At 47.3% G+C, this 24361-nt stretch overlaps 1 protein-coding gene across 1 annotated transcript in view; it reads left to right on the forward strand.

Annotated features, from left to right (window-relative positions):
• sema4c (sema domain, immunoglobulin domain (Ig), transmembrane domain (TM) and short cytoplasmic domain, (semaphorin) 4C) overlaps positions 1-24361 on the forward strand; it is a 63394-nt gene that overhangs the window by 21484 nt on the left and 17549 nt on the right. Inside the window, exons 2-4 of the mRNA XM_076997918.1 lie at positions 15286-15511; positions 22447-22601; positions 23439-23501. Of these exons, the coding sequence (XP_076854033.1) occupies positions 15409-15511; positions 22447-22601; positions 23439-23501 (321 nt within the window). The 5' untranslated portion in view covers positions 15286-15408. The remainder of the gene's footprint in view (positions 1-15285; positions 15512-22446; positions 22602-23438; positions 23502-24361) is intronic.

Below are 24361 nucleotides of genomic sequence, written 5' to 3' on the forward strand. Positions count from 1 at the left end.
CCCCACACCACACAAACACATATTCATACTCCCATAAACACTACCCCCACACCACACAAACACACACATTCATACTCCCATAAACACTACCCCCACACCAACACAAACACACATATTCATACTCCCATAAACACTACCCCCACACCACACAAACACACACATTCATACTCCCATAAACACTACCCCCACACCAACACAAACACACATATTCATACTCCATAAACACTACCCCCACACCAACACAAACACACATATTCATACTCCCATAAACACTACCCCCACACCACACAAACACACACATTCATACTCCCATAAACACTTCCCCCACACCAACACAAACACACATATTCATACTCCATAAACACTACCCCCACACCAACACAAACACACATATTCATACTCCCATAAACACTACCCCCACACCACACAAACACACATATTCATACTCCCATAAACACTACCCCCACAACACACAAACACACATATTCATACTCTATAAACACTACCCCCACACAAACACACATATTCATACTCCATAAACACTACCCCCACCCCAACACACACACATATTCAAACTCCATAAACACTATCCCCACACCAACACACACACACATATTCATACTCCATAAACACTACCCCCACACCAACACACACATATTCATACTCCATAAACACTACTCCAACACCAACACACACACATTCATATTCCCATAAACACTACCCCCACACCAACACAAACACACACATTCATACTCCATAAACACCACCCCCACACCAACAGACACACATTCATACTCCATTAACACTACCCCCACATCAACACACATACACACATTCATACTCCATAAACACTACCCCCACACCAACACAAACACACACATTCATACTCCCATAAACACTACCCCCACACCAACACAAACACACACATTCATACTCCATAAACACTACCCCCACACTAACACACACACACACATATTCATACTCCCATAAACACTACCCCAACACAAACACACATATTGATACTCCCATAAACACCACCCACACACCAACACACACATTCATACTCCCATAAACACTACCCCCACACCAACACACACATATTCATACTCCCTTAAACACTACCCCCACACCACACAAACACACATATTCATACTCCCATAATCACTACCCCCACACCAACACACACATATTCATACTCACATAAACACTACCCCCACACCAACACACACATATTCATACTCCAATAAACACTACCCCCACACCAACACAAACACAAATATTCATACTCCCATAAACACTACCTCCACACCAACACAAACACACATATTCAAACTCCCCTAAACACATATATTCACTACATATAAACATATAAACACTACCTACACATTACGCACATATTAATACAGTTTTCAATAACAGTAATTGAGAATTGAGTAATTGCCGTAAGTGTTCAGAGAGCTTTTTCTGCTCACACACACACACACACACACACTCACGCACGTCCAAAATTTGTTTTTCTTAATCTGGACAATGAACACCACCTCCTACTCAGACAGTGTAGCCATAGATGACTGGAGAGGTGTGTGTGTGTGTGTGTGTGTGTGTGTGTGTGTGTGTGTGTGTGTGTGTGTGTGTGTGTGTGTGTGTGTGTGTGTGTGTGTGTGTGTGTGTGTGTCCACCCTGGCCTTGTTGGCAGGCTACTGGTGGTTCGCCAACTGCAACACCAGGTGTCACACACACATACACACACACACACACACACACACACACACACACACACACACACACACACACACACACTCACATTCACCTAACTGGTGAGTGGGCTGGATCTCCAGGCAGCCCCAGTGGGTGGGCAGTCACACACACACACACACACACACACACACACACACACACACACACACACACACTGCTTTTCCAGCCTGGGCAACGGCTCATGCCCCGGGAGAACTCGACATAATACCCCAAAAAGCAACAAAGCAACACTGAAGGCAAGAGGCTGTGTGTGTGTGTGTGTGTGTGTGTGTGTGTGTGTGTGTGTGTGTGTGTGTGTGTGTGTGTGTGTGTGTGTGTGTGGGCGGATGCATGGGTGGTGTCTGTGTATGCTGCAGCCTTTTGGTCTGTGCTACATGCTCACCTGTGTGTGAGTGTTGAAGACACAAGACTCTTCATGTTCACAGTGTATTGTTGTCCTTTACCAACAAGAGCATAAATATCAATCAAGAGATTGATTAGTACTATTCGGACATGGCAGACGTCCGAAACTCTATCATGTGATATTTCTGGTATGTGACATCCAGCATTTTTCATAATGAAGCTTTCTATGTGGAGGTTTCTGGTTTTTCTCAGGGTCAGGGGTCATCCTGGCAGCAGGCCCTTACACTGTTCTGGACCTTATGAATAATGGGTCACTCTCAGAAGGTCAGAGGTCAGCACAGAAGTGATTCCTCTGACAAAGGCAGCACACAGCCACGTGCACATCCCCCCGCCCCTCCCCCCCCAATCTCCAACCCACAATGCCACTCTTCTCCGATGCCGATATTTATAGCATGAGGATTGACTGTGTGCAGATGGACACATAGATTTACATGTAACATCAACATTGTCGTTAAGCGAAGACGGTCGGTCTAAACATAGGAACACGTGGAGGTAAAACCAAAACGTAGACATGACGGTCAGGTGGGAGTGAAGGATCCACCATCTTCTCCGTGGAAAGTAATGGAGCATCTGTAGCTGGAAGCTTGGGAGAAAGACCTGACTGTGCTCTCAGGGAGGACGGTGTAGCTGCCAATCACAGCTACACTGGCCAATCACGGGTGTCCGTGAGTCCATGTATGAGAAGGGGGCGGACACAGCTCGCCCCTCAGAAGGATGAAGCGGTTGGCTGCGTGTGTCCTCGCCCCGCCCTCGCGAGAGCCCTCGCCCTCTGTGATTGGCCGGTGTCATGTGACAGGAAGGCTTACCTGAGGGGTGGAAACTGGATATGACTGAGTTAGGGAGAAAAATCTGGGTAAGCGATCCAAGAACAGAAAACGCACAAAGAACTGGGGAAGAGGTGAGAGACGAGTGCTCACGCACTGATCTCAGCACAGCTTTTATTCTCGCCAAGTAAAACGCAAGGCCCCAATAGGTAAATAAATCAATAGAACCGTGTGACAACAACGGCTGTGGACACGGTAACCACGCCAACCAAGTGCGAGTTTGCCAGAGTGAAATTAGCGTTAGCGACAGCGGCTAATGAGCTGTCCCCATCGTGGTTCCGACGCCACCGATCTGGCTGCGGGGTACTGGAGGTTCGTCCCGTAGGAGTGTGTGTGTGAGCTCATTTGTGGTTCTGGACGGGGGAGGACATTCGTGTCTGCCAGGGCGGGGCTTCCAACATCTCGGAGCTGAGAACTAAGTTTAGAGGTGAACGCAGGTCGTTTCCTACTGAACTGGATCATTTAAAGCACTCTAAAGACTTTCACATGCCAAATTCATCAGTGTGTGTGTGTGTGTGTGTGTGTGTGTGTGTGTGTGTGTGTGTGTGTGTGTGTGTCTTGTGCTGATAAGGGCTCTGCACTCTGCATGCTGCTCTGTTGAATTGACACTGAGTCTTTATCTTAATCCATATGAACTAAAATCAGCGCTGACAGAGTTCACGTGAACAGTGGGGTGTTAATGTAATGTTGGGGGCTCTAGATAGACCGCTCTGATGTAGTGCGAGCATCGCACTCTTTCCCCTGTGAAGAAAAATGCTGCTTTAACTTTTTCCTTTTGGTTACTGAGGGTAAAGTTGGAATTATGGGCAGATAACTGCATGGGAGCATTTAACAAGAGTGGCACACGTCAGTGGAAAAGCTTAATAGAGTTGTAATGGGGTGGAGTGAGAGACAGAGATAGGGGGAGGGGGAGAGATTGGAGGAAAGAGAGAGAGATAGGAGAGAAAGAAATTGGGGAGAGGGAGGAGAGAGAGAGATAGGGGGAAGAAGGATTGGGGGAGAGGGAGAGAGAGAGGGAGAGAGGGAGAGAGGGGGAGGGGAAGCAGAAACAGCTGGTGAATAGCTCCACTGTACAGGTGTTTTATTTCTAAATCCCACCTCTTCTCCTCCCTGTGCACTCAGGGCTGACCTAACATGTGTGTGTGTGTGTGTGTGTGGGTGTGTGTGTGTGTGTGTGTGTGTGTGTGTGTGTGTAGGTGGCCTCTCTCTCTCTCTCTCTCTCTCTCTCTCTCTCTCTCTCTCTCTCTCTCTCTCTCTCTCTCTGCACTTGGTAAGTACACAGAGACTGAAATTGAGGCCTGAAAATTTTTTGACAATCCTTGTGGAGACTAATAAACATAAGTGCTATCAAACATTAAATAAGTGTGTGTGTGTGTGTGTGTGTGTGTGTGTGCGTGCGTGCGTGCGTGCGTGTGTGTGTGTGTGTGTGTGTGCCCTGAATGTTTCCAAACAGATTGTAAAGTCATTGGGTCATTTTTGTTTAGTGTAGAGCTCTCAGACTCAGGTGGTAGGACACAGGGTGTAAGGACTTTAGCAGACACACACACACACACACGCACGCACGCACACACACACACACACACACACACACACACACACACACACACACACACACACACACACACACACACACACACGCGCACAACACCTCTAGAACGATCTGATTGTGGCCTAAATTGTGTTTGCAGGTCATTCAATTACAGTAATCTGATCAGAGACGTCAGAGTTCATTTTGCATACTCTACGTGCAACTTTAAAGAACATTGTGGAGACAGCATGTGCGGTGTGTGTGTGTGTGTGTGTGTGTGTGTGTGTGTGTGTGTGTGTGTGTGTGTGTGTGTGTGTGTGTGTGTGTGTGTGTGTGTGTGTGTGTGTGTGTGTGGGTCCAGCAGCATAGTAAATGGCACTTTTCACACTAATGGCAATGACTATTAACACACACTCACATGCACACACAGCTTACATGCGGTCTCTACTCTCTGTAATTGTGTCTGTCTGTCTGTCTCTACTCTCTGTAATTATGTCTGTCTGTCTCTCTGTCTCCACTCTCTGTGATTGTGTCTATCTGTCTCTCTATCTCCACTCTCTGTTATTGTGTCTGTCTGTCTGTCTGTCTGTCTCTCCACTCTCTGTGATTGTGTTTGTCTGTCTCTCTATCTCCACTCTCTGTGATTCTGTCTGTCTGTCTCTACTCTCTGTAATTGTGTATGTCTGTCTGTCTCCCTGTCTCCACTCTCTGTGATTGTGTCTGTCTGTCTCTCTATCTCCACTCTCTGTTATTGTGTCTGTCTGTCTCTACTCTCTGTAATTGTGTATGTCTGTCTGTCTCTCTGTCTCCACTCTCTGTGATTGTATCTATCTGTCTCTCTATCTCCACTCTCTGTGATTGTGTTTCTGTCTGTCTCTCTATCTCCACTCTCTGTGATTGTGTCTGTCTGTCTGTCTCTCTATCTCCACTCTCTGTGATTGTGTCTGTTCTGTCTGTCTCTCTATCTCCACTCTCTGTGATTGTGTTTGTCTGTCTCTCTCTCTCTATCTCCACTCTCTGTGATTGTGTTTCTGTCTCACTCTATTTCTGCATCTTTCGGTCTCAGTTCAATTCATTTCAGTTCAATAGTGCTTCATTGTCACAAATTCTACATCACTGCCAATGCAATTAACACAAGCACAGATAAAGTAATAAACAGAAAAGGCTATTTAGAGTTATTAATCATAGTCATAACCGTGGAGGGCTGAGTGTGAGGTAATGCATCCCACCCCCTTGCCTCCCTGACTGGATTGAATTCTCATTACGGCAGACTGGAGGGTGTGTGGTGAGTGCCGCTCTCAGGAGGAGTCCGCAGTAATGGAACACACCAGACCAGAGAGCTTCTACACTGGACTCCCTGAGTGAGGGGTGGAGAGCATCTCAAATACCCATGAGCCCTTTCACCTGCTCACACTCCGCTGCTAGACAGACACACGCATGTGCACATCTGTCTGCATGTAGAAGAGGGATGGAGAGACAGGGAGGGAGAGTGAGAGAGAGGGAGAGAGAGAGAGAGGGAGAGGGAGGAAGGGAGAGAGGGTGAGGGGTAGAGAGGGAGGGAGGGAGAGAGAGAGCGAGTGAGAGAGGGAGGGAGGGAGAAAGAGAGAGGGAAGTAGAGAGAGAGAGCAGGAGAGATAGGGGTAAAGAGAGAGAGAGAGAGAAGGAAGAAGAGGGAGAGAGGGAGCAACACTCTTCCTCTTTTGTAGTCGAGCTTTAACACAATTAGACTTTCTCTGTGTCTTTGTTTCTCCATCTGTATCTCTGTTTCTCTTTCCATCTCTATTTCCATCCCTCTCTCTCCTCTCTCTCCTCCCTCTCTTCCACGTTGACCTTCAGTGTGTTCACGGGTGTGTGAGACTGACATCTCACAGCAGGACACTGCAGACCCCCAGTCACGCCAGGGTCTTCCACTCACACCAAACAAGAAACACAGCAACCCACATTTGAATAATAATTGCATGAATAATAATATTTATGCCGCATTTGTATATTGCCATAGAAACAAGCCAGATGTTTACAAAAACTCAGTAAAGATTAAAAACCACTACCAAGAAACAAGGCGACGATGGTGATGATGATGGCTGAAACCGTTGCGGCTGGAAGAGTTTGTGTAGGTGTGTAAGAGCTGGGCCTGCGTGTGCTGCGTGTGCTGCGTGTGCACACTGTGCGTACGAGCGCAGTCTCACGTGTTCCCGCCCAACCCTACAGCTCTTCACTGCTCAGGTCAGACGTCTAGATCACGTTGCGTTATATTAATGGCATCTGGCAAGCTGACCTCACCATTTTTAGATCTGCAGAAACACTGTGTTGGCTTCTCCTGAGCAAGTGTTCAGAAGGTACACTGATTTTACACAGAGGCTACACGAGACAGCAGACGCACACACACACACACACACACACACACACACACACACACACACACACACACACACACACACACACACACACACACACACACACACACACACACAAGCAGGAGCAGACGTATCTGCTGACAGAGTGCCAAGACCAGTATGAGACTGGAAGGAGAGAGAGATATTCTGAGAGAAGGAGATAGAATTCAGTTTAAAAGGTTCAAAAGGGGGTCTCTTCCTATTGGCTGCTGTGATGTAGGAACGAAGACAGACAATCTGAGCAATGATGGAGAAGGAGAGGGGAACAAGGAGTAGAGGAGGCAGAGAAGGGGGAGTGGTCTGCCAAATGAGGAGGAGACAGGGGAGTGGTCTGGAGGAGAAGGGGGAGTGGTCTGCCAAATGAGGAGGAGACAGGGGAGTGGTCTGGAGGAGAAGGGGGAGTGGTCTGCCAAATGAGGAGGAGACAGGGGAGTCTCCTGGAGGAGAAGGGGGAGTGGTCTGCCAAATGAGGAGGAGACAGGGGAGTCTCCTGGAGGAGAAGGGGGAGTGGTCTGAGAAAGCCAGCTGAAAATGACCTCGTGAGCTTTCTCGTGAGCTGCTGGAGCAGGAATGGGTTATTTCAGAGATAGCGTTCTCTCGCCAGCCTTTCAAAGAGACAAGGAAAGAGAGGGAGAAAGAGAAGAATAGAGAGAAAGAGAAAAAGAGGGAGAGAAGAACAGAGAAAGAGGGAGAGAGCAGAACAGAGAAAAAGAGAGAGAGAGAAGAACAGAGAAAGAGAGGGAGAGAGCAGAACAGAGAGAAAGAAAGGGAGAGAGAAGGACAGAGAGAAATAGGGAGAGAGAGAAAGAGAGGGAGAGAGAACAGAGAGAGAGAGAACAGAGAGAAAGAGAACAGAGGGAGAGAGAACAGAGAGAGAGAGAACAGAGAGAAAGTAATATGGGAGAGAGTAAGCACTGTAGAGAAGAAATCTGCATTAAATGATTGTGTGAGCCAAGTATTGACGAAATAAATGTTAGATTTTATATAGATTGTACAACCTGGACTTCTGCAAATTGCCTCAGATAACAAAGTCAGTCATACGAGGCATACCCCTCCAGCATACACACACACACACACACACACACACACACACACACACACACATTCATGCACACACACACACATTCATGCACACATTCATACACATGCACAAAAGATATATTCTCTCCTTCTCACCTCAACTCAGAAAAATAACCCGACAACCTCTCTCTCTCTCTCCCTCTCTCTCTCTCTGTCTTTTCAATTGCTGTCTCTTTCTATGGTTTGCTTTCTTCCTGACTATCTCTTGATCTTTCTCACTCTATGTATGTATCTCTCTCTCTCTCTCTCTCTCTCTCTCTCTCTCTTATCTGTGTGTGTTTGATGGAGTTGGAGTAAGTGCTAAGCTGGAGGAGGTGCCCAGTGAGATGGAGAGATGGAGACTCAGAGGTTTCAAACAGCCCTCACCCTTCCTCCATCTGCCCCTCCCTGGGGAGGGAAACCAGCGGAAAACAGAGCAGGATGAAAGGAGGAAAAACAGATGAAATGGAGGCAAAAGAGGAGGGGAGAGGGGTGGGAGGAGAGGGGAGGAGAGAGGAGGGGAGAGGGGAGGAGAGAAAGGAGGAGAGGAGGGGAGAGATGAGGGGAGGGGAGGAGAGAAAGGAGGAGAGGAGGGGAGGAGGGGAGAGGGGTGGGAGGAGAGGGGAGGAGAGAGGAGGGGAGAGGGGAGGAGAGAAAGGGAGAGATGAGGGGAGGGGAGGAGAGGGGAGATGACAGTCAGCACATCTGACAGTCTTTCAGCTCATCTGCTAACCCCGATGTGGAAACATTTCTCCTTATTTCCTCATCATCGTTTCTCCTCATCTAAGACGCTACGCAAATGTAGAAAAAGAGACACTTGCTTCTTCATGTTCAGTGCACTGGAAACAACTAGAAACACTAGACCCCCTCTCCGCATACACACACACATATATATATATATATATACACACAGATATATATAAAATATACATAACATATCCTTGCAAGGAAGCATAAATATATCCTCAACCCCCCCTACACACACACACACACACACACACATGATCACACACAAAAATACACACACATCTGCTGATGATGAAAAACATGATGATGATGTAAAACCTGATCTGCCTGCTTACTGTCAAACACCACATCCTTTATTGATCTCAGTGGCCTTCTGGTAAACTGCATCTATTTCTCTCTCTCTCTCTCTCTCTCTCTCTCTCTCTCTCTCTCTCTCTCTCTCTCTCTCTCTCTCTTTCTCTCTCTCTCTCTCTCTCTCTCTCTAAGACTGAATATGCTGACTTTAAGAAAGCATGGCCCTCTCAAGCTGGACTGCAGACACATGTTCGACGTTTGTTGTGTAGGCCACAGAGAGCGCGGTGGTTTTTCAAATCTCTGACAAAAGTCATTTTTGGTCTCAGATGTCCTTTTAAAACACTTTGTAACACAAATGCTGTTTCTCTTAGACATATCTCTCTCTCTCTCTGTTTCTCTCTTTCTATTTCAGCTTCTGTCTCTTTCTGTATCGATCAGGTGTGTGGGTGAGAGTGTGTGTTAGTGTGTGTATGTGTGTGTTAGTGTGTGTATGTGTGTGTGCTGGTATGTGTGTGTATGGATTTGTGTATTTGATGTTGTTCTTGTAATGGCAAACCCCGCCAGGCAGCATGCATTAAAGCATCTGGGAGTGACTGCGTAGCCTTCCAGCGCCCTGTTTGGGTCTGTACCGAACCCAGCGCAGGGAGGACGACGCGTCCCAACGGTCTCCAGGGTAGTGAGACAGAGGGGTGGGAAGACAGAAACACTGGAGAATTGCAGGGCAATTAACCTCACCCCCAGGGTTGTAGTGGGCGTTGTGTTCTGCGCTTATTAGCATGCTAAAGCCCGTGCAAGAGAGGGACCGGCTACTCCGACACCCCAAGCGAGAACGCCAACTCAGGCAGAGAGGAAGAAAAAGAGGAAGGGGAGGGGAGAGAGGAAGAGAGAGAAGGAGGGATAGAGAGGTCAAGGTTAAAGATCAGTTCAACTCTTTCAGGGAATTTGTGTGGATGTGTTTGCTCTCCAGAATGCAAAAAACAATGATGTAGGTGGTGTGTGTGTGTGTGTGTGTGTGTGTGTGTGTGTGTGTGTGTGTGTGTGTGTGTGTGTGTGTGTGTGTGTGTGTGTGTGTGTGTGTGTGTGTGTATGTAGGTGGTGTGTGTGTGTGTGTGTGTGTGTGTGTGTGTGTGTGTGTGTGTGTGTGTGTGTGTACTTACATGTGCATACGTGAGTGAGAGTGTGATATGATATGATTAGATGGGTTTCCAGTACCTTTCAAAGTATCTGCGGAATCCGGAGTTCTTGTCCTTGTTTAACATTTTAGATGCTGAACTGCAGTTGGTCAATCAGTGTTGAGGTCATAATGAAGGCATGCATAAAATTAGCATAATCATGATTTGATAAAGTAAAACAGATCTCCATTCTGCCCCTCTGTTCTTCCTTGATCTATCTGCTCCTGGACACAGCACACCTGAGCCAGGTAATGGGAATCTGTAGGAGTTGGGCTAGTGCCGGTACCAGGATTGGTTACGGGTCCACAGACACACAGTTGGCAATGGTTCATCTAAAGCGTGTCAGTCTCAGCTTTGTAACATACTGCTAAAGCCAAAAGCTGGTTTGGACTAACAGAACTTTGCCATTATGCCAAGACTCAGGTTGGTCTGGATATGTTCTGATATGATATCAGTGAAAGGTGTTGCTGAAAGCCTCGGTCTATCTACATTGTAGCCACTTCTAGAGGCTGTTGGGGTCCAAGGTAAAATATCACGGGGGCCCCTTCAACCAGTGTCCCTCACCATTAGCACTGCAATGGTGTGTTAGCCTTCAGCAGGCGGGGCCTCTGTAGTCCCGCCCCACAGTTGTAGTCCCACCCAAGAGTTCTAGTGGCTCAGACACTCACATGCTGTTGTTCTGTGTTATATACTCTTTGGTTGTCAGATTTCAGATGCTAAAGTTGCCACCAGAAACCATGATAGAAATTGCATTATTGAATGTTCAGACAGGTATCCCAGTGTTCTCTGGGTCCAGGAACATAGGACATTTGTCTCGCAGGGCTTTAAACACACACACACACACACAGTTGCTGTGACTGTTAAAGCCTCATTAAAGCAACAGACACCACAAGGTCAGACTGAGAGACACATAACACATTCAGGCAGAAACGACACTGAGATTCGGAGATTGCACAAAGAGAAAAAGATAATGGGAGACGTAGTGATAAAGAGAAAATGATGGAGAGAGAGACGGAAAGAGGGAGGTAAAGAGAGAGGGATGGAAAGAAAGATGAACGCATGCATTAAAGAACAAACAGGGCTAACAGGTGAAAGGAAGACTGCATGAAAGAGACTGAGCGACACAGGATAATTGTACTGAGCCATCATGTGCACCATTCCATCTCTCTCTTCCTCTCTCTCTTCCTCTCTCTCTCTCTCTCTCTCTCTCTCTCTCTCTCTCTCTCTCTCTCTCTCTCTTTCTCCTCCTCCCCTCCCTTTCTGCAGACCACATGCTGACTTTGCCTGGCCCACAGATGGCCTTGATGGTAGAGCTGTAGCTCCAGGCTAACGAGCAGGTGTGGTTCAGACCCCAGAGGTGGTGAGATGTCTGTCATTAGGACAGAGGTGGAGGGACAGATGTTGGCCAGCTGATAAAACACTATTTGTTTGTCCAGTTTTCATCTCCTCCCATTGGTTAATCAGACAAAACAGTACTTGCCAACACATTGCCAAAATGCACACGCAGACACACACACACACACACACTTGCGCATGCGCGAGGTGTCACACTCCCACACTTTCACACACTCCCACTTCCAACACCATCAGTCACACAGTCACACATATAACACACACACACACACACACACAGCTTGAAGGAAAACACACATTCACACCCTCTTTCACACAAACACACACACATTTACACACATGCACGCACATTCATACCAGCTGCGTGGTCTATCAGTGGCAAAGCAGACCAAACACTATCCTCCATCTCTAAACTAAACGGAACAGTCCAGAAGCATGGGAGTGGGCGGAGTTTATGATAAGACTCCGGGAGTGGGCGGAGTTTATGATAAGGCAGGTTAGGGTGAAATGTGGGAAGCTTGGGGCAGGATGAGTGAGGCTAGGTGGGGCTAAACTCTGATGTAGAAGGACAGAGTTTAGTGTTGGACTCTTTTTCCAAATACGTAGGGAATACGTCCAAGGGTTCACGGCTTGTGACCTTTAGGGTGGCTTGTGATGTCACTTCCTGTCATTCTGTATGTGTTGTGAGTCAGGAGTCTCCGTAAGACTCCATCACCCAATTGTGTGTGTGTGTGTGTGTGTGTGTGTGTGTGTGTGTGTGTGTGTGTGTGTGTGTGTGTGTGTGTGTGTGTGTGTGTGTGTGTGTGTGCGCGCGCGCATATGCACACAAGCCTATGCTCATGTGAGATCTGCTCCTGCACTGATCTAAATACTCATACTGAATATAAATGAACTGCTCAGACAACACTATTACTGTCTTACTTAGGCACAACACAAAGTTAATTAGTTTATTTGTAGGTGAGTGTTGTTTAATGTTATGTACAGTGAGCACTGGTGTTGATTCATGGCTCCCTGTCATACGTGGGTCTGTGTTGTTCAGCGTTGGGTTGGTTGGTTTGTTTGTTTGGCCCAGTTCTGCCGGCGGTGGGTGATTTCTTTCCCCTGTCTTTGGTTAGAAATGAACAATATGTTGTTTCCATATTATATGTAATGAATAATGTATTGCTTATTAACAATAATGTATACTATTAACACACAGGCACCAATGTGATAAAATAAGGCATTCTTTCAAGTGTGTGTGTGTGTGTGTGTGTGTGTGTGTGTGTGCGCGCTTGTGCGCGTTTTTAACATATTTACTAATCTCACAAGATCCATATAACTGTAGGTTGCTTTGATGAACACTATCCTTCACGCCATCCATCAAACACAAATAATTTCAGTCTAAACAGTGCAGTTTAGAAGTGCTTAGCGATCTGGTTTCTTTAACAGAAGGAATACTGTAAGTGCAGCATGTAACAACCGTTATCATGATATAATCGCAAAATAATCATGGTTTGATATTTTGTGCAGATCGCTGAGCCTTTCTCTAGGCTGTGGCTGGTGATATTCTCCAGCTGCCTTTGTGTGTTTCAGCACCATTCTAACCTTCCCTAAAACTTTTAAAGTGCTGAACACAGGGCTACTATAAGCCCATTGTCCTAAAAATGGTACCAGTGAGCACCCCAGACTCAGACAGTGACCCGTAGAAGGTTCGTTAAATGTTTATCGGTGCCTAGGAGAAGGTAGATGGGTCACTGTTTGTCCCTGCGTCCCTGATCGACTTGCTCACTCCACTCCGGACCCTGGAGGGAAGTTGGGTCATTTTCTTTGTGCATGTGACTAACCGCTGGGCTTCGTGTGACGTCAGAGGAAACAGGATGGTGGAGTGGGGGGAGGGTTGAAGATAGAAGAGCCTTGGGCCGTGAGACCTGATAGATGTGTTTGTGTTTGCAGACGGACCGTGTATCCTCGCTCGTACATCGGCGAGCTAATTACACGCCCGATCTTTATCTTGCGTCAGCCTCCTCCCAGTCCATCCGCCTTTGCACCTGCAGGCGCTGAGCAGAGAGCATGGGGTCAAAGGTCACAGGTCAGAAGGTTGTGGGTTTAGCACGGATGAGAGGAGGGTATGCAGCCGACAGGAAGAGGGCCGGGCAGAGCTAGGAGTGGTGGGATATGTCAGACACACTGATATATGAGAGTGTCCATCGTTAGACGTTTGACCCCTTTTTCCCGACATCCATATCAGCCAGTGGAATAAATATGACTGCTTGTTTTCTTCAGGGACAGACTGACTCAAAACACACACGCACACACACACATAGATACACACACAGATACACACACTCCAAGTGTTTGTCCTCTGTCTTTGCTGTCGTTCAGCATTAACTAGTATGGCCCACTGCTTTTGTCAGGATATAATTTAATATAATAGGCCTGTGTCATCCCTAATTTGTGGGCGGTAATTAGGGCAGAGAAAAGTGAAAACCCCTTTTCCCAAAAGCAAATGCTGAAAAGGTCGTTCAGCTGCAGGACGTTTCTGCTTTCTCCTCCGTTTCCCTGCACGGTGTGAAAGCACGACTTCCCACTCCGCTGGCTTCGGGACTCGTCTGGAGGGCTTTTTAATTGAGCTTTAGGGGTGAGGCCTTTTGAACTTCCTGTTCAGTTCACACACAACTGCTTCACGGCCAAATCAGTGCTTCCTGGGAAAGAAGAAAGCCAGCATTAACATTCGAGCCCCAACTCACCCCGCCCTCTCAACACAGCACAGAAATCTAGAATCCCCTCCACCTGCCCTGGAGATCGACTTTCGTCCAATCACACGCATCTCCCCTCATCTGATGTCATAAAGGACAGCTAGTGTATGCGTGTGCCAGCACGTGACCCTGTAAGCAGGCTAATACCTGCCCCTCCCCTACAGCCCATCACCGCAGAGGGACTTAAAGCTGCAAAATCGGCATGATCTCTGGAAGCTTTTCTTCGCCGCTCCTCCCTCTTGGCAATAATAAAAAAAACACAAACAGGAATCGATAGTGCTGAGATTGTTGCTGCTTAGGTCTGCATCTCAATTTCAGTAAATGGCAGAAGAGGCACGAGCAGCTTATCACGACGGACCTTTAAAAACGCGTGAGCTTCAGAGCGGCCGATAAAAGCTCCGGTGGCGTCAGGATGGGGGGGGTTCTGCTAAATTTTTTTATCTCAAGCGGTAAAATAAACTGTGACATTTAACACACATTTAAAAGTCAATGGGTTTATTTGCCAAACTAGCAAACGTTATCATCTATTTAATTTCTTCTTTTTTTCTCCAAACCAAACAGGTGGGGTGTGATGATTAGGCCGAAACTGCGAAAATCATTATGGTCGCACGTACATTACGCCCCCCCAACACACGCACACGCACAAACACACACACACACACCTGTGGTTTGGGTCATAATAGTACGTTTTGCAATATGCAGCCAGCGATTGTAATTACAAACACATTTTTGTGCGGGCTGTCAGAGATGGGCCTCCCAACGTGTTTGACATATTCGCTCCTAAACAGTGGAGAAGTGGGCTGTGTTGACGTTGCTTCGTGCTGACAGGCTTTCACGCTTTGCTTGGCGCTTTGCCAAAACATTTCAATAGCTTCACTGGGATGTAGACGCCGTCATTAAACTGCTGTGACAGGCCCCCCACCCCCCGTACAAAACACTGCTGTAGTCCAGCGTAAAGCAAGCCGATTCTTCTCATAATCACTTTTGTTTGTGGGTTGTTTTGTGTTTTTCTCTATTCAGGCTGAGAGGCATCTGGGGTTCAGGTGTCCATTCAGAACCAGAACTGTCCATTCTGATCTACCGGGTGACCAATCAGATCTATTGCAGTCCAGCTGGAACTGGAAAGGAGACAGACCTGGAGATATGGGTGGGGCAAAGGTCCTGCTCGTGATGCTTGCTATTGGCCTAGAAAATGGAATGAGCGTCAACTGGAACCCAATCCCTCGCAAGACAGTACGCTACAATGGTGAGTAGCCTATAGTAGCCTACTGTTGCCATAGAAACAAGAACTTAAAATTCTATGTTAATTGTATTTGTGCCACGGTTACCACACCAGCAGAACACCGGAATGAATCTGGATGGATGAAAACTCTGTTGTCTGTCTGTCTGTCTGTCTGCCTTTCTGTTGTGTCTTTCATACCTGTTTTCTCTTTTTCTCCCCCTCCCTCTCTCTTTCCCTCTCTATTTCTCCCACACTCTCTCTCTCTCCTTCCCTCTCCCTCTCCCCTCATATCTCCTTCCCTCTCTCTCTCTCTCTCTCTCTCTCTCTCTCTCTCTCTCCCGCCCCTCTCTCTTTCATTCTCGTGCTGGTGTTGTGCGTGTCTCTGAGCTGCGGGGTGAGGTGATGGGGCGTGTAGGGCACCAGGGCATGAGAGAGGCTTTCTCAGGGTGATTGGGTTACCACACGGCTTTACACGGCCTTGTAGAAAAGCACACGCTTTCTCTCTCCTTTCTCTGTCACTTCATTTATTCCTGTTCGTGTGCGTGCGTGTAGATGATGCAGCTGTGGAGAGTGGGAAAAAACTTATTGACAGGTACTCAGCGGTGCACTAAAAAACATTGACCGAAGCAATAACACACACAAACACACCACAATAACCTAATCACAGAAGAGGAATAAACACTAAAAGAGTAAGTAAGAAATCTGCTTCTATCTGCCCTCCCCTGGTCACACACACACACACACACATCTCCAATTTAACTAGCAATAAAAGCTGAGAAAACTTGGTTCATACCACCATAAATGGAAAAGAAAGGTGTCACTGGAGAGAGATGCCAGACCAGAGGCAGAAAATAGAGCCGTCTTTAAGGAAGTGGAGTGGGGCGTGTGTTTAACGACTGCTGAAGGTCATACACGTCTCTTTAAGTGTCCAAACCTCATGGACAGAGAGCCTGTGTGTTCAGCAGTGTGTGGAGGAACGCGCTCAGATGGACACGGCAGGGCTGGCCATTCGCTTTCTGTGTGTGTGAGCATGTGTGTATGCAGACTGCTTAGATTAGCACTCTGGAGGAGCTGGCTCTCTGACTTGTGTGTACATGTGTGTGGTGAGGGGGAAGAGATTGAAGTGAAGATAATACATCTGCCCCCTCTATCCCCCTAGTTCCCGCCTCCAAGAGCCAATCCCCGCCTCCTGAGTGAAGCAGAGCTTTTAGTTGGTGCCTAAAGAAACAAAGAGTTTGCCACCTTTGCTTTCCCTCTTGTAATCCTCTTCTCTTCATCTCTACCGCCTCCTTTCTCCCTCTGTGCAGGGTATTGGGACTAAGGGGAAGAGTTTTGGGGAGCTTGTTTAAAAAAACAGAAGGATGATATATTAAAGGCTTCTTTAAAGTCAGAGTTTCTCTGATCTCCGGCTCGCTTTGTTTCAGTCACTTTTACTTCAGGTTGGCTTCTCTTTCTTCTCTCATTCTTCTCTTCTTTCTTTCCCTGTCTCATCTTCTCCCTTTCTCCTCACTCCGCTTCTCCTTGCCCCCCTCTAACTCTTCTTCCTCTACCTTCTCTCTCTCTCTCTCTCTCTCTCTCTCTTGCTGTCATGTTTATCTTCAAAAGCCTACAGCTCCTTGCAGACCTTCTACTGCTCGACTACACCAAAGCCACGCCCAGCCGGCCCCGCCCACTCAACATCCTGTTTGAGAGAGAGAGAGAGAGAGGGAGAGAGAGGGAGAGAGAGAGGGAGAGAGGGGGAGAGGGAGAGGGAGGGAGAGGGTAGGATCCAGGACAGAGAAGGGACAGTGCCACAGGGAGAAGAGAGCGATGCACAGCTAGAGCAACTCAAATGGAAAATTAAAATTGAAGATGATTTTTAAAGGATGGCAGAGGAGCTCTGACACAGATCAAAGGGGATTGTGGGAATATACAACTGAGAATGTGTTGTCAAGGGAGTAGAGGGAGAGAGGGAGGGAAGGAGAGAGAGCAGGAGAGAAATAAAGAGGGGGGAGAGAGAGAGGAGGAGAGAGCGGAGGGGTGCTTATTTCATTCCTCTACCTCCCAATTACTATAATGATTGCCTCTGTATGGCAGGATCATGGCGTGTGTGTTCCAAGAGTTTTGGTGCCATCTACATAAAAGATCTTTATCTCTCTCTGCTGCCCTCACACACACACACACACACACACACACACACACACACACACACGCTTGTTTAATGTGACTCTGTGAGAGGGCCTGGGTGTCAGGCTTCACCGGGATGAATGCAAAGGCCCCAGTCCTGAAGCTCACGAGCGTTCCACCTGCCCACTCGCTCTGATTTTATACGCTTATTACGTGACATGCCCCGTGAAGCCGGGCCGCTGTGTGGAGAGAGAAAGGTTATTCTTTTTTTGTTCTTTTTTTTTAAAAGCCATGGCACTTTTATGAAAAGGTCACAGGAATACAAGCTGTGAGCAGCTCTCTCTGAGCCCCCTACCACCCCCATCCAAACCCAGCCCATCTCCAACCTCTCAACAACCTTACACATCCATGCCTTTCTGCCCCCATCAGTCCACCTCCATCTCTCTCTCTCTCTATCTCTCCATCTCATCTCCTCCAGTCACTTTTGCTTCCAACTCCATCTCCATCCCCCCATCCCTTTTTTGTGTTCATCACTCCATCCCTCATCCTGCCTTTCCTGTCCTCCTGCACCGTCTCTAATGATGGTCTGGTGGTTCTGTCGGGACTTTTTTTTTTGCTTTCACACTGGACTCTCAGTTTCTCTCCATCACACCATCTTTTCTTTATTCTTCTCCATCTGTACTAAGCTTCCATTCTCATCTCCAGTCTATTCTGCTGTATTGTGGTAGTGGTAATCCATTTTGAGCACTTCCTGTGCTGAGTTACTCTCTCTCTCTCTCTCTCTCTCTCTCTCTCTCTCTCTCTCTCCAAACCCCTTCCTGCTTCATCCACAACTAATAGCCCACCACTCCCATCGCAAATCTACAATTACCCCATATCCACCATCTAACTCTGCTCTCTCGCCGGACCACCACAGAGACCAGTAGTGTGTGTGAAACCTTACTGATGTACAGTATAATGTATCATTTTGTTTAATAAATAATTTTCATTTTGGCTTTTGCGCGTTAAACGTATGAGCAGCAGTGAGCGTGTGGCTTCCCAGAGATTCAACCAGTCCGTGTGGTTTCATGCGGCGTGTCTTCCAGAGTCCATCCAACTATAGCGCGTTAGTGCAATAAACACATTAGTGGTTGAACAAAAAGATTAAATAAACACGTTAACTTTAATATGACCTGGTTCTTGTTGCATTGAAGTAGCGTAATTGTTCAAATATCTGCTGTATTTCTATTGGGTTTACATTTACTACATATTTGGTTAGTGTACGCCTCATAGAGTTTCTGTAGCCTGTATCTGGATCACGGCTTTATTGCTTGGACCTATGGACTCAAAATGCAAGATCTGCCCCTGACAGCAGTTAGTTCCAGACTTGTTTCCAAAAAGCACAACGGTGGTCTGATTGGAGCTGTAAGGCTGAGTTAAACTGCAGACCTTAAAAGAATGCCTGCCTCAGTATTACGACACAGAAGTACAATAAAATGCGCATGGAAGTGTTTTCTTCCTGTCCTTTGTTGTTTTGAAGATGTCTGCTGTCAATATCTTTAAGCTGGTAGGTCAGTTAAGTACCTAACACCATCAGTAAACTGTTAATAAACCATAATCAAATGAAGTGGTTCTGCCCACTATTGTCTAAACGGTTTGTTGACCAATTGCCTACTTTAAAATCAAGAGACTATTTGGCATAAAAAGTGACCAACCACATGTTGTTTTAGTGAGTAATTTGCTACTAGCATCTCTCAGAGAAAACGTTTACATACAGGTTCATAGAGGTTTAAATATTGGAATGGCTTGAAAAGTAAAACAATTCTGCAACTGAGGGGGTGAAACTGCTTTTGCCCCTTGTAGCTCCGGGTGTCTTCTACACTCTGAAAAGCCCTCGCTGCGTCTCCTCTTACCCCTTCTACCCTTCTACCCCCTCTTCTGCCCCTCTCAGTGTCGGGCCTTCAGGCTGCCTACTCTCTTTTACAACTTTGGTCTTTTGCTATAGTGAAATGTGGCTACTCCTCGGAGTCCAGCCACCGGGGTGTGTGTCTAGCCACCGGGGTGTGTGTCCAGCCACCGGGGTGTGTGTCTAGCCACCGGGGTGTGTGTCCAGCCACCGGGGTGTGTGTCCAGCCACCGGGGTGTGTGTGTCTGTAGCCGTGTTCCTCTTCTTCTGTCTCCTCACTGCTCCTTCAAAGAGTTTAAAATAGGCCTTAATAGCAGTGTGTGTGTGTGTGTGTGTGTGTGTGTGTGTGTGTGTGTGTGTGTGTGTGTGAGAGAGAGAGAGAGAGAGAGAGAGAGAGCAGAGTACTGTGGTCAGAAGCTATAAGCAGAACTGTGTAGTGTATATATAGTTTGGGCCTTGACTGGACATCTGAGGGAAAACTGACTTTCACGTCAACCTGGCCCGTTTGGTTTCTTTACTCTCTTGTGTGCCTTCCCGACCCCAAACTGCCCAGAACCGCTGGCTCGCGTTAAATAAACGCATGACCCCAGAACCTGCAGCACTGAACGACATCTTAACGGGTGCCGACCTACCGTGTGCTAGCAGGCTAATGCTAACGTCTGGTTTGACCTAACGCAGCTTTCGAACGCGGTGCCGTTAGGGACCGGGGGTAAAGAATCGTGTTGGATGAGAAACGATCACGTTCTTGTTCTCCGAGGTAGCGAACTAGCTCGCTCCCTTCACCTCTGTAATCCCTCAGTCAGCTCCAACATCTGTTTTCCGTTTGGAAGCGACTATTTTTAGGTCTCCCGCCCCTTCTCTTCCTCCGCTCTCTGAAGAGGATGTAGATCCCCCCACAACGTCTCTGTTAGGTTGAACGTCCTCGGTGACGGTCGCTGTACCCGCAACTCTCCTAGTCTGACTTTTGTCAGCGTGTCGTCCCCATGGGCCCAAGGGCAACATGTTCCCTTGTTCTTTATACGAAATGCACTGTTTGCGTGGAGTCCTAAGTTAGCTTATTCAAGAGACAGCCTTCTTTAGCACACTCCTGTACATTGTAAGTGTATCGCATCCACCTTTCAGTGACAACTTTATTTTTAAACCACAATATCGTACTGTATGACTTTGTGAAAATGGATGTTTGGGTTTTTGATTCAGACCTTTAAATTCGGTAGGTCTCGATCTCGGAAGCATTTCGCACTTTTTGCCTATTACACAAAGTCTCTCCGAACAAAAGCAAACCATCTCCAGTAAGGTTCTGGAGGTTTACACAACCCAGATACCTTAAAAAGAGTTCCCTGAAGAGATGGAAAGCATGACTGCTTCCTTAAACAGTTATAAAGTGCCACCCTGTGATGTGGTTGATGGCTGATGCCCTTGGCAGCCACCTTGTGGTTTGGAATGGTTACTGCGCTCTGACCCTCTGTCTGTAATTGCTGTCTTCTCTGGATATTCCTTTCATGTGATAGCCTCAGCCAGACCTTTGTGTGTGTGTGTGTGTGTGTGTGTGTGTGTGTGTGTGTGTGTGTGTGTTTGGAAATGTTAAGTTAGCTTGCAGTTATTCAGTGGTATGTGTGTGTATGTGTGCATGCGTGAATGCAAAGAAATGTTAAGTTAGCTAGCAGTTATTCAGTGGTGTGTGTGTGTTTGTGTGTGTGTGTAACTCTGTCCTACCTAACAGATGTTCTCTTTCATTCCCAAGGGTAGTCTGCTCTCTCCTTCTCTCTCACAGACACACTCTTTTTCTCTCTGTCTCTTCCACCCTCTTTCTCTATCTACCTCTCTCTCTCCCTCTAGTCTGTTCACTGTCTCTCTTCTCTCTCTCTCTTTCTCTCCTGTCCCTCACTCCATTTCTCCTTTTCTCCTGCATGGCTGGTTTATTCTAATGCAACTACAGTCTCTTTCAGTTCAAACCTTTTCCTTCACTTTTTTCCTGTTTTCCCCCCACTGTGTCTTTCTTCGTTTCTTTCTTTCTCTCTTTTTTCAGATCACATGACACATATAAATCACGCTGGAGAATCATTTCCTGTGAAGTGCACGGGTTACCCCGGAGATGAATATGACCTTTTTTCAGCTAGCAGAGCCGGTTTCACGCCGTCGCTTGATGGTTCCCGTTATCACATTCTTGTTCTTTCTTTGTCCCTGAATGATGAAGCAGTGGTCACTCACTCTCTCTCTCTCTCTCTCTCTCTCTCTCTCTCTCTCTCTCTCTCTCTCTCTCTCTCTCTCTCTCTCTCTCTCTCTCTCTCTCTCTCACTCTCTCGCTCTGTCTCTCTCTCTCAAATCAAATCAAATGTGTTTAATGGCATGACGGAATAAAATACCTAGGTTGCCAAATCGCCCTGCTAAATCTACAGTTTCTAGATCTTCGAGGTTTTCTAGATTTCCCCCAGTAATAATTTCAGTTTTTCCACATCAGTCACTGTGGGGGATGTGGGGGTTACTCGCTCTGTGCTTTCTTCATTTCTCCTCTATATGTTTTGTCTCTCTCCACCTCTCCCACACTCTCTCTCTCCTTCTTCTTATTTTCATTCCAAATACATGATTGTGTTTTCTTCTTACTTATATTGCTGACACCCCTGGACACTACGCCATGAAGATTTGTTTGACACTGTTTGCCATCTTAAAGGTTCACTTTTGCATGGGCTAGGTGGTATAATAAACAGTCTTCAGGTCTCAGGCCTGTCCACACACACCTGCGACACACCTGGGCTTGAGTGTGATGTGCAGACTGTTGCTGTGTTGTTTGCTGGTCAGTTGATGAGAATAAAATAAATTAATACATCTTTAAATTGTGTAGCTTTTCTTTAAAAGAGTTATATAAACCTGTTTCTTTTTTCTTAATATCATAAAAGAGTTTAAAAATAATGCCATCTTCCCCCCCTCTCTCTCTCCCTCCCCCTCTCTCTCCCTCCCTCTCTCTTGGTAGATGTCATAGACAGCATGGCGAGGTTCCAGGCTGTCGGTGTGTGGAACTACTCTATGCTGTCTCTGTCTGAGCACGAGCGGGTTCTCTACGTGGGCGCGAGGGAGACACTGTTTGCCCTCGACCCCAACAACATCAGCCGACAGCTGCGACCCCAGGTACCCCAGCGGCTGCCCCCAGACCTCCTTCCTGCCCCCAGGCTGCCCCGCCCGCCCCCCCCAGTGCAGTTCCTCCTCTCTGCTCTGTCCTCAACTCTTTAGTCCTTCATGCGGATAGACAGACGGCACCATTTACTGCTTTATTACTCCAAAATGACAGGCATATAGAAATTATCACAAAGCTTTTAGTGTTCTATTTGCAGCAAATTACAGTTTCAGAGGTCGTTGTGGAGGGCAGGATTTTTAGCAGTAGAGTGCATTCTCACACCAAACCCACTTCACTCCTACCCTCGCTCACCTCCACTGTACTCCTCCTGGAGTTTACGCAGCAGCGCTGTGTGTCCTGTTCTGTGGAGATCGGTGAGGATTAGGAGAATTTCTGTCACGCTAAAACAAAGATTTATGAAGTCTCAAACTTCTCTTTAATAAGGATCTCAAAAGTATTTCTCTCATTCTACCTTTTTCTTTCTCTTCTGTGTACCTCTCCACCTCTCTACCTCTATCTCTCCATCTCTCTACTTCTCTATCTCTCCATCTCTCTATCTCTCCACCTCTCTATCTCTCTACCTCTCTACTTCTCTATCTCTCCATCTCTCTATCTCTCCACCTCTCTATCTCTCCATCTCTCTACCTCTCTACTTCTCTATCTCTCTATCTCTATATTTCTCCACCTCTCTACTTCTCTATCTCTCCATCTCTCTATCTCTCCACCTCTCTATCTCTCCATCTCTCTACCTCTCTACTTCTCTATCTCTCTATCTCTATATTTCTCCACCTCTCTACTTCTCTATCTCTCCATCTCTCTGTCTCTCCACCTCTCCACCTCTCCACTCTCAGATCGACTGGCCTGCCCCTCTGGAGAAGAAACGAGAATGTGCTGAAAGGGGCAAGAACAATCAGGTAGCAGCTCATAGCAGCTGGCATCACCATCACCACCAACACCTCCACCATCACCACCATCATCACCTCCACCATCACCACCATCATCAACACCTCCACCACCACCACCACCATCACCACCAACACCTCCACCATCACCACCATCACCACCATCACCACCAACACCTCCACCATCAACACCTCCACCACCACCACCATCACCACCAACACCTCCACCATCACCACCATCATCAACACCTCCACCACCACCACCACCAACACCTCCACCATCACCACCATCACCACCAACACCTCCACCATCACCACCATCATCAACACCTCCACCATCACCACATCACCAACACCTCCACCATCACCACCATCACCAACACCTCCACCATCACCACCATCATCAACACCTCCACCATCACCACCAACACCTCCACCAACACCTCCACCATCACCACCATCACCAACACCTCCACCATCACCACCATCACCAACACCTCCACCATCACCACCATCACCAACACCTCCACCACCACCACCACCAACACCTCCACCTCCACCATCACCAACACCTCCATCACCACCAACACCTCCACCATCACCACCATCATCAACACCTCCACCACCACCATCACCACCACCATCACCACCATCATCAACACCTCCACCACCATCACCTCCACCATCATCAACACCTCCACCATCAACACCATCATCAACACCTCCACCACCACCATCACCACCAACACCTCCACCACCAACACCTCCACCACCACCATCACCACCAACACCTCCACCACCATCACCACCAACACCACCACCATCACCACCACCATCACCACCAACACCTCCACCATCACCACCATCATCAA

This window comes from Brachyhypopomus gauderio, chromosome 3, assembly GCF_052324685.1.
Source record: "Brachyhypopomus gauderio isolate BG-103 chromosome 3, BGAUD_0.2, whole genome shotgun sequence".
Classification (NCBI taxonomy): domain Eukaryota; kingdom Metazoa; phylum Chordata; class Actinopteri; order Gymnotiformes; family Hypopomidae; genus Brachyhypopomus; species Brachyhypopomus gauderio.